Below are 11193 nucleotides of genomic sequence, written 5' to 3' on the forward strand. Positions count from 1 at the left end.
ACCAACCACGAGACGTTCTCTCCCGCCCCTCACAAACGGTGTAACGAGGCCCCAAAGACAAGGTTAAATGAGTTTGCTTGAGGAAGTGGCACCGTTTAGTACATTTCTCCCCATAAACAGTGGATTGCGGTCCCAAAGACAAGTTGAGTTTCCTTGTGGAACTACGAAGTGATCGAGTCGCACGTGTCAAGTGTAGTTAGGCTGTGTGAAGTAGGCGATTGTACTATGTAATTTTTTCTTGTATTTACTTTGTGGTGAGTGGTGTATCCTCTTCCGGTGAGCTGGGCTGTAAGTCGAAAACGACGTGATTGTGGGGAGAAAGTTCTCTTGATATTATTCAGTCGGTTTATTTATTTATTCTGTTTTGTCTTCTAATTAAGTTTATTTAAATGTATGGTGAATAGTATTCTGGTGATAACACTTTACCTTCAGTCATGCTGCTTCAACTGCCACAGGCCTTTCAGGCAAACAAACTTCAAGAACTCTTTCAAGACGTCCTGGATTCAAAACCGCCGCAGAATTTACTCTTGAGTGATCTTGAACCTCAGACTCAAGAACTTCTGCTTCACGACATGCAACCCTCACACGGCCACATCTTCCAAACGCAGCCTCAGGACCAGGCGCAAGGTTTCATGAGCACTGGCCGAGAGAAGGACGACCTGGGGAATACACTCAGCCTCCCAATCGGAGATAGTTTCTTTGCGCCACTCTCACAGGACCTGGTGGCCATTGGAGAGAGTCCTGCAGAGTGTGACGCCACTGTCCCAAGTCACCTTTCAGCCTCGTTGGAATATTCAGACGTGAGCTATGAGGCTGAAGCTCCAACTGTGGTGACGTCAACCACTCCCAAAGTAACACAGAGGTTCAGGGAGAAGAGGAAAAGTAAGTGTTCACTTTCATTCTTATATCCTAAACAGTCTCCTTTACTCTTTATATTCCTTGCCCCTTTGTCTGTCTATGTTGACAGGTGATGTCTATGTTGACCGGTGATTTCTCTGTGTGTATTCAAAATCAAATCAACTATATCACCACAGTCAGTGACGTATAGTAAGCAACTCATTTCGACCAGAGCGACATGACATTCTAAAAGATGTTGAGACATGGCACGACACTCCGGAGATAGGTACATCTATAAAGTCACTTTTATAAAACCCAAGTTCACGCCTTCCTGTGATGTGTTACATGTAAGAGCGTCTACAAGCACGTACCCCACCGAGAAAAGCCTCAGCATTTGGTGGCTCGACGCAATGCGAGGGAGAGGCGGCGAGTCCAGTCCGTCAATGTGACGTTCTCCAGACTGCACCGAGTCGTCCCGGGAACCAGCGGGTAGGTATACTCGATACTGCTCCAAGTATTTCATAGTAACGGTGAAGATGCATACTTTTGAAGAAGTTTCCTGGTTTATCTTCTTTTTTTGTAATAGATCATGTCTTCAGATTCGAGGAGCAGATTAAAGTGAACATTCTTGATGACCGCCTGGTATGAAATGAAGGTCAGCTGATGGGAGCCGACAGTCTTCACACAGCAGCCAGCCGCTTCAGACCTCTACATCAGCCTGCTCTACGCCACCATGCATCTTTTCCTATTGAAAAAAAAGCCAGCGCTTTTCCTGTGGTCCCAGAAGCCCCTGCAGTTTTGCCTAGCATATCCATAGCTAGTGTTGGAGAGCTCCTTCTACTGAGGGCACCCAAACCAGCCAAGCTACCTAAAACATCCTTACCCTCAGCGATGCTGAAGTGCTTTTGAATCCCACCCCAGCTGATGATGATGAAGATGAAGAGGATGAAGATGGTCTCTATGATTGCTCGCAAAACCGCCATATTGCGCCTGTTCCTGTTGATCAGTGCAACCAGCCTCCCGAGTTCCTCTAAGCAAATCTATCTTATTCAAAATACTTCTAAAGTTTGTTTAATAAACACTTAAGCTATTCCTCGCCTTCAGTAAGCTGGTTACTTTTCTATATTTAACAATTTTGTGTTCTTACAAGCCCATCTTCTCTTAATTAATGAAAAAACGCTGGAATGCATTTAACTCCCGCTCAAGTATTACAGCCAAAACTAGAATACCTTGACGTGATAAATGCGTTCCGTCCTTGTCCCTGTCGATGAATGCCCATCCATTGTTTTTACAATAATCTACAAGCCTGAAATTCACTGCAATATCCCTGGACAGCCATTCACCTCCCAATCCCCTCCTTGGCAATTATGGAGCAGGCGGTGGCATAGTGGATGAGGTGGTGAGCGTGGGATCAGGCAGACGTCCACGCGTAGGTTCGAATCCCACCACGTACAGCCTTAAAACACTTTGCCATTTGTCGAGTGGTTTAAAGTTACCTACATATCACCATGATACCCAGGTTCTAGGTGGTTACACTCAAGATGAGCTTGGGCGGTGATATGGGCCCTAATATGGGTACCACTATAAATAAAATTGCCTGCGCCACTAATGGGCGGAAGCTGAACAGCGCTTCCCATACACTCTTCAAGTGTGCCTACAGGCGCTATAGGCTTTACCGTAAAAAAAATAAATAAATAAAAAAAAAAAAATACTCCGTCGCCCAGGCTGTAGTGGCCCTTGCCTACTTTTTGAGTAAACCTGAGTGTGACTTTTCTTTTCCTCAATGAACAGATCACTAAGCTGCACGTGACCGGAGAGAGTAACAAGAACAAGCTAAGGTTATAAGTTGCCTGGCTGCAAATTGCAAGCAGTTGTTCATAGTCGTACAGTCTCGCAGGGCCTTTGATGGACAGAGCAGTGTTAGGAGTGATTGACTTCCCGTGGCTGATGCGCTCCATGGTCCTCCTCAACTTGTGCTATTGTTCCCTTCTTTGTTTCCTCCTCCCTCCTCCTTCTCTGAGACGCAGGTAATCCGCTCTAAAAAGAAAACTTTGTCCGAAAAGAAGAATGACGCTTCAGTTTGATACATTTCATAATAACGATCTAAATTTTACATCCTTGATTTTCATATATTACTTAATGGTTCCTTGGTAATTATAAAAGACGTATCCAAAGTAATGAGTACAAGTAGATACAAAAATACACTACAGGAATAGATCTCATACGTCTTATCCAGGAAATACATCAAGAAACAGTCTTTAATCTATAGAGACCTCTGAATTATTTTGGTTTCGCTTTTTTCTGGTCTTATCTTCTAAATTCTTTGTAATGACATACTCTTTATATCGTTAACGAAACGTCTTAAATTTGACCAACCACTCATTTCCATGCTATCTTCATGGCGGCCCCGAGGCGTAACGACTACGTGAGCCACATCACCACCATCGTGCAGCCCTATAGACAGTCCTCTGTCACCTACCACCAGTTCTTTGACGAGGACGACGATTAGAACTCAAGAATCCAGTAACACTTATTAGAAAAGCTTGAGAGGTTCTGATCTCCAAGCATCCTCGGCATGTGTTCGATTGTTTGATAAACTGTTGCTGTAGCTTGTCAATTGTAAGCTGCTCATATCTGCAAGGAATTGTGTCTTTTGCGGCTCATCTTGTCCCGTATCTTGTGACGGTGTATGTTAAATTTTTTTCTGTCCTCTAATTAAGATGAATGTATTTTGAAGTACCTAAGCAAGCTGGGATAAGAATATTAGAACCGGATGAATGTATAGTAAAGTTTCACTAATATGCTAATATATATATATATATATATATATATATATATATATATATATATATATATATATATATATATATATATATATATATATATATGTTCCATAGATGTTGCTGCTTCCATGACCTCTCTAACTGTCAGTTGAGAAATAAGACTAATGAACTTCAAACGACACCAACTTTACATTACGAAGTGCATATTATGAATTACTACATCATGTAAGTTAGACATCAAGTTCCATTTTATTTTTTCCCGAAACGCACAACAGCCAAACTCTTGGTACCAAACACTGACTTAAGACCAAAACAATCGTTACGGTATTACTCATTAAGTTTTAGTTTACTTTTTTTTTCTTCGCGAAACAAACAATGACAGCAGAATGTTGACTTAAGATATAAACAATAATTACTCTTCATTAGATTTCATTTATTCTTTCTTTTTTCACGAGGCAGACAATGACAGCTTACCACTTAATGCTTAACAATGACTTTAAAGCTAGGCAAACATTACTACAAACGTTCTTGTTTCATTAGCAACACTAAATCCCTGCGCTATATTTGCCAGAAAAAGACCTGAATATTCTCCAAATCATGCCAAGCTTCCTGCCCAACTAAAGAAAAAGGGAATTCGACAGATATTCGTACATGAGCTCTACAGCATACGATTCTTGGGCAGACTGTATCACCTGCTGTAGTGGCCTCTCTACTGGAAGTCTTGCAGATACACGGTGCCCACCTGGGTGCGCACTGCCTCCATGATAGTTGCAATGGTCAGGGACTCAGCGTGGCTCACCCCAGGGCTCTCCAAAAGTCCTGTAATGGCAAAGGAGAAGGTCAAGAGGTTTCACGGTTTCCAGAAAAGGCTCTGTAATTCATGGGACCTCGTCAGTTTAAAAAGGACAGTAACTATTTATAGCTTAGGCTTCAACCCTAAGGTAAGGATTGGTAGAAACAGATGCTTTTGTTAATTATTACGGAAAATGTCTTTGTTTTTCAGTCAAGAATATTTCCGTTATCTTTTATTTGTTTAGAAGTCGCCATCAAGCACACACAACACGTGACCACGTGGTGCTGATGCTAATGTTCACATTATGTTTACATCTGGTGTCGTGTTCGGAGCTGTCCGGCTATCCACAACTGTCCTGGCACGAACTGCGCTTGCCCAGAACCCAATGTTTACAAAGATTAATTGATAAAACAAAGTTGTTCATAAGTGATCGCGACATCGTGCAAAGTAATTTACATGAAAGACTGGCCAAGAATATATTACGACAGTTATCACAACAAGCTGATTTCTGATATATAAGAAAAAAAGTGAAAATTTGCTGTTTTTTTCTAGGATCCTCAAACCCGGTGAGCAAACCTATCACTGTATAACGTAGCTAATTTTGGTCAGTGCATAAAGGATATCTAATGATTCTTGACCACACCTACGCAATATGAAGATGTATACACTTTTCTTTAAAATATAGCAGTATATAGATTTATAAAAGGATTTCTTATGAAAAAAATAAGCAGTATGCCTCCCCGTTCTTCAAAACAAGATAATGATAACATTTCTTCCACACTATAACAATATATACACTTTCTTGTTAAAATGTTGCAGTGTATTGGATTCATTTTCTTATGAATGAAAATAAGGAAAATGGCCGGACACCTACGAATAAGCGGTGAGCTGCAAACATGAAATGGTGTTCAAAGTTGCCCAGCCTGTGTTTATAAACAAAACCTGGACATTTGTGAATAGCCGGACATCTACTAACACGACACCGGAGCTGCTAACGGCTGAATCAAGAGAGCCCTAACGAATAGCCAGTCGGCAGCTGAGTGTACGAAAGGCAGGAGCGCTACCAAGGAGCCTGCCATGTGTCCTGTTGAACTTAGTGCTGTGTGCACAGAACTCTAAAAACTAACTGATGTGAAGTCGCTATCTGACTAATAACCAAACCGCAGTGACGTACTCCTACCGTTTCTTCAGTAATCCGAGACGTAACACCATTCAAATAATGTTCCTGCCGCTGATTAGACAGCTGAGTAGGAGACCAAGCAAGAAAATTAGCACTTTGTAAGCACATTCGCCTTCCGCATCAATATATTTCAACTATTCAGGGATTTTAGAATCTCTTAGTGGGGAAAACAATGTTGAACCTGTTTTCCAAATTTAGAATAGAAAGAATTAGAAATTCCTTGTGTTAGAAATAAAAGAAAAGAAACATGTTAGGCATCACATGCGTGGCCCTTGAATACTTTTAGCATAGAATGCCGCACTAAAGAAGAAAGAATGAAAACTAAAGTCAAAGCTTACGTCAGACAACTAAGGGAAGACGTACAACAGTGCACTCATCAACACCAGTGGGTTCTTCAAGGACTCACCTTCCTTCAGGCAGCGACGCACCTCCATCGCTTCGTACATGAGTCCCTGGCTATTATTATAGTTGAACGTTTCTCCAGTTTTGGGAAGGAGCGCCTCGAAGTTCCCCGAGGGTCCTTCCAGATGCTCAGGGCACCACACGGGGAAAGGAATCTGCAAGACAGCCGCAAGTCTTAAAGTAACAAACAACAAATAATTTTCAGTATATCAAACACCTCCGGTAGAATTGCTCGAGATATGACTTTCCTGGCATGGATATGAAGACTACCAATGAACTCCTAGAAACATGGTATGACTTTCAAAATCCAGTTTAATTCGCGAAGTACTCAATACCTTTGCCATTACGGCGTCTAGACTGTAAGGAGAGGGAACATTCTACAAGAAGGGAAGCTGGCCAAGAGCAACTTAAAATAAAAAAAAAGGCCCACTGCATTGCCAGTTCCCTTAAAAATAATAAGAGTTGTCCAAAAGTCAGGGATAAATGTCTTGAAACCTCCCTCTTTATTGAAGTCGAGTCGTAAGAAGATGGAAATACAGAAGCAGGCAGGAAGTTCCAGTTTACCAGAGAAAGGTATGAATAATTGAGATCACTAATTAAATCTTGCATTAATGAGTTGGACAGAATAGTGGTGAAAGGAAGACGAAAGCCTTATGCAGCGAAGCCACAGGAACAGGAGGAGGAGAGGCATGCAGTTAGCAAGATCAAAAGAGGAGTTCGCATGAAAATAAGGATAAAAAATAGCAAAAGATGCAACATTCTGGCGGTGAGAAAGTGGCTGAAGACAGTCAGTCAGAGGAGGGGAGTTGATGAGAGGAAAAGCTTTTGATTTCACCCTATCTAACAAAACTGTGTGAGTGAAACCCCGCCAAACCTGCGAAGAGTACTCCATACAAGGACGGATAAGGCCCTTGTACAGATTTAGCAGTTGGAAGGGCGAAAAAAGACTGGCGGAGACGCCTCAGAACACCTAACTTCATAGAAGCTGTTTTAGCAAAAGATGAGATATGAAGTTTCCAGTTTAGATTTTGAATAAAGGAAAGACCGAGAATATTCGGTGTCAAAGATGGGGACAGCTGAGTGCCATTGAAGAAGAGAGAATAGTTGTCTGGAAGGTTGTGTCGCGTTGATAGATAAAGGAATTGAGTTTTTGAGGCATTTAATACTGCTAAGTTTTCTCTGCTTTAATCAGAAATCTGAAGTCAGACGTTCTGTGGCGTCCCTGCGTGATCTGTTGACTTCTTGAAGGGTTGGTCGTCTCTGAAAAGACGTGGAAAAGTGTAGGGTGGTATCATCAGTGTAGAAGTGGATAGGGTTAGAAGTTTGGTTAAGATCATTAATGAATAATAGAAAGAGAGTAGGTGACAGGACAAAATCCTGAAGAACACCACTGTTAATAGATTTAGGAGAAGAACAGTGGCCGTCTACCATGACTGCAATAGAGCGATCGGAGAGGAAACTTGAGATAAAGTTGCAGAAGGAAGGACAGAAACCGTAGGCGGCCAATTTTGAAATCAAAGCTTTGTGCAAGACTCAGTCAAAAGCTTTTGTTATGTCTAACGCAACAGCAAAGGTCTCACAGAAATATCTAAAAGAGGATGACGAAGAATCAGTAAGAAAACCCAGAAGATCACCAGTAGAGCGGAGAGAGAGAGAGAGAGAGAGAGAGAGAGAGAGAGAGAGAGAGAGAGAGAGAGAGAGAGAGAGAGAGAGAGAGAGAGAGAGAGAGAGAGAGAGAGAGAGAGAGAGAGAGAGAGAGAGAGAGAGAGAGAGAGAGAGAGAGAGAGAGAGAGAGATAACACACAATTTGGCATACTTACAGAAAAATCATCTGCGAAAGACTGGAGTAGAGGCCGTGTATGTCTGCTCTGCACGAGTAACACTATGTGACTGAATGAATCCTAACTGCCAGGTGTTTGTGTAGAAAGCGATGTTATGGTGATGATCCTTAAAGGTGGGTTCACACGGGCCAATTTGCGACTGATATTTTACGTATGTAGTTTCCGATTCATCCCTTCTAGTCGAAAAGTGTTAGGCGCAGCGCCTGGAAAGTATCTACCAGTTGGCGCTTTTGGGGGAACTGAATGTACTCGTAAACAAACAGCTACCCGTCAAGATGTCTTCCTCCAGTGACGACGCTGAAGCTGTGCTTGCTCTTCTTTTGGCGCACTGGAATACTCAACAGAAAAGAAAATCCCTATGGATACGCCCCTGGCTAAGTAGAAGGAAAGAAAGGAGTGTCTACCACACTCTAGATTATCTTACATTTGTCATAAGAAAATTGTTAATCTTAAGAAGATTAAGTACAATAGGTGATCAAATTAAATCCTAACAAGTCTTCAATCCTCACCTCCAACAACACCCTGCATTGAGGGAAACAGTTCTTGTAGAGTGGCAGTTATTTCGTCGAACGACGATTTACACTATTTTTTTTTTCATTGTATAATTCATTTTTGGGTCCCAGATGTGTTCTTTTCCTTCACCAACTCTAACATCTTCTCTATACCTGGAGACCACATTTTCAAAGCTTATTCCGTGACGTCACGAAGTAAATAAAGTCGCAAATTGACTAGCAAGACCAACATGTTGGTCGCGACTGCTTTCTGCAGTCGTTATGCACCGCTTATGAGTCGGAATCTCTACGTACGTAAAATATCAGTCGCAAATTGACACGTGTGAACCCACCTTAACTATTCCATTTACCTCTTATAGTATAACATTTTATCAGAAATCTGAAGATATCATCGCATTCAGCAAACTTTGTTCTACAATATGGGATAGTTTATTCTAGCAATTATTGCTAAGTTACTGTGAATTGTTGCAATAAACTAAAAGGGTTATGAACAATGCAGATACTATTTTTTTAATCATCATATTTCTTTTAATTATCTATTTGCAAAACTTATAATATAATGTTTCGATTCAGCAATCATTTCTGAGAGTAAGAATATGAAATAAAATGTACTAGGTAAAGTATGAAGTGATAAATGACTCAAAATATGAAAGAGTATGGAAGGTAGAAAATTCTGTCCGCCTATGTGATGAGCTATTGTGAAAACCCCCCTTTAACATACGTTGTCTATGGTTCATATTAAGACAGATATACCCTGTGAAAAGATGGTAATTGGAATCTTCTTAGTCAGCATCTAAGAGAAAAACAAACTTAACATGAGTTACCTTAATAGTTCCTTTTGTGCCGATGATGAAACCCTCCGAGGGTAGATCAACTTTCGTGGAAGCAGCGATGGAGGCAACGCGTCCCTTGGAGTACACCAGAGTGGCACTGATCGTCTCGTCCACTTCCTGAAGTAGAATTAGCAACCTAAATTTTCTGATGAGATATACGAAACCCTAGAAAGCACTGGATCATTACTGAAGGAATCATTCAAGCAAGCACTATGGAGACAAATTATGCATGTGACTTACATTACAAGATGGCAGGTAAGTGGACTCAGTGATGTACGTATTACCATTACTAATGTTTTCACTTATTATTGCTACTACTGCTACTCCTGATGAAAGGCGCCCTACTCGTTTTGGTCTCTTTCAGTGACTCACGTGAGCATTAAGATGTCCCCCAGCCAAGATCTTGGTGGGACGCTCACCGCCCATCACGAAGCTCGTCAGCTGGATGGGGTAGATAGCAATGTCCAGCGTTACTCCTCCTCCTAAATCTTTCTTCCTGCATTGCGGTGGACGATAAGAGAGGGAAACGATAAATAAGTTCATAAAGATTCAACGGTGTTGTGTGGATAACAGATAAATGGTAAACCTTGGTAGATACTTGTAGATAAAAATTAAGATTATTTACAAATTTGCTGCATTAATGAAGACATTTTATAAAGAAGGGAGTAGCCGAGATAATATTACGGAAAAATTTTATAAACTTCATCCATGCACTTACTGCACTCTTTCAAAGTGCCGCAAGTTCCTGCCGAAACTCGCGATCACCTGCACCACATCACCAATCTCGCCTGCTTTGATGCGCCGCCCGAGCTCTTTATAGACCGGGAAGAACCTCGACCAGATGGCCTGCAGCAGCAACACAGACAATAAACAATATACATGAACATCTTAGACCTTGATCCCACCCTGAATTACAACAAATATGTCTCCTCTGCGTACGTCAGAAATAAACAACTATCTGATTGAATAACAGATCAATGTCATTGAACTACACGACAAATGTAGAGCATTGTTATATTTGAGAGACGAGAGGAACATTTGCCTCACCTCCATCAGGAAGACCTTGTTCTCGCGGGCCACGTCCAGCAGCTTCTGAGTCTCCCGTACATTCATGCACAAGGGTTTTTCGCAGAGCACAGGCTTGCCACTCCGCAGCATTTGTGACGCCACCTCAAGGTGTTTGGGGTGCACCACGCCAACATATACCACATCTGCCAAAATTACCTATCATAAGCATGAAAGAATCTAGTACATCTGATGAGTGAATGAATCTGACAAGATGTTAAATTTTATCAGTAAAGTAAGAGATATTGTTATACAATTCAGTTGTTACATTACCGATATCGGGATCCGCCGCCAGCTCTGAGTAAGACCCATAGCTCTTCTCTATTCCATGCTTGGCAGCAAACGCCTTGGCGGAGTCAATGCTTCGCGCTGCCACCGCCACCACTCGATGCTCGTCTGCAGGCAGCGCTTTGAGGGACGCCACGAAGTCAGAAGAAATCAAGCCGGCACTGACGATGCCCCACCGCGTTGGACAAGCCATTGTGACTGGAAATTAACTGTGTTACACCTTGCTGTCACGTCACAAACTAAAAGTTCACCTCTGTTTGTGCTACACTGTTAGTACTCGAATTAGGGAGAGAAGAGGAAAAGTTGTTTACCGTCAATACTAGTTCTTTGCTCCTTACGCCTCGCACCATTCTTCATATTAAAGAAAGATGGCGTTCCCATGTTATTATATGCTACTGAATGATTCAGGAATACCCCTCATAATGAAAATTACTCACCACTATGAAATAGTTCCCAACATTTATATGTCTATATCACACAGATAGAACAACACTTTCCGTTTTACTTCCTACATGGTGCACCAGAAAACAAAACTTCCAACATGCCTATCAAACCGACAAAGCAGCACACTGTTAGTACCTGGCAGAGAACACAACTGCGACCTTCACCTCACCTGCACTGCCACTCTGCGCTCTGTGCGCTGTTCCTATGCTGGGCTC

At 41.8% G+C, this 11193-nt stretch overlaps 1 protein-coding gene across 3 annotated transcripts; it reads right to left on the reverse strand.

The window, feature by feature from the left end:
- Positions 1–4032: 4032 nt before the first annotated feature.
- LOC123506623 (trans-1,2-dihydrobenzene-1,2-diol dehydrogenase-like) lies at positions 4033–11193 on the reverse strand. Of its 3 annotated transcripts, none has more exons than XM_045258871.1 (8): positions 11114–11192; positions 10520–10732; positions 10229–10392; positions 9900–10027; positions 9554–9677; positions 9173–9298; positions 6000–6150; positions 4033–4439 (listed from the first exon to the last, which is right to left on the reverse strand). In XM_045258871.1, exons 2-8 carry the CDS (start codon positions 10725–10727, stop codon positions 4330–4332), a joined length of 1011 nt encoding a protein of 336 aa, XP_045114806.1. In that variant the 5' UTR covers positions 10728–10732; positions 11114–11192; the 3' UTR covers positions 4033–4329. The 3 variants fall into 3 exon arrangements, with proteins under 3 accessions (XP_045114806.1, XP_045114807.1, XP_045114808.1); XM_045258872.1 differs by having other exon boundaries at positions 11148–11174; XM_045258873.1 differs by lacking the exons at positions 4033–4439; positions 6000–6150 and adding an exon at positions 7169–7255 and having other exon boundaries at positions 11114–11193.

This window comes from Portunus trituberculatus, chromosome 20 (assembly GCF_017591435.1).
Source record: "Portunus trituberculatus isolate SZX2019 chromosome 20, ASM1759143v1, whole genome shotgun sequence".
Classification (NCBI taxonomy): Eukaryota; Metazoa; Arthropoda; class Malacostraca; order Decapoda; family Portunidae; genus Portunus; species Portunus trituberculatus.

Bases quoted from the DNA above. Each gene is read 5' to 3' on its own strand.
- LOC123506623 (XM_045258871.1), bottom strand. From the start codon at position 10,727: ATGGCTTGTCCAACGCGGTGGGGCATCGTCAGTGCCGGCTTGATTTCT. The intron at 9,299-9,553 runs GTGAGTCACTGA...ATTCTACTTCAG, and splicing joins GGGGACATCTTAATGCTCAC to GAAGTGGACGAGACGATCAG. The intron at 4,440-5,999 runs GTGAGTCCTTGA...TTGCCATTACAG, and splicing joins GCGTCGCTGCCTGAAGGAAG to GACTTTTGGAGAGCCCTGGG.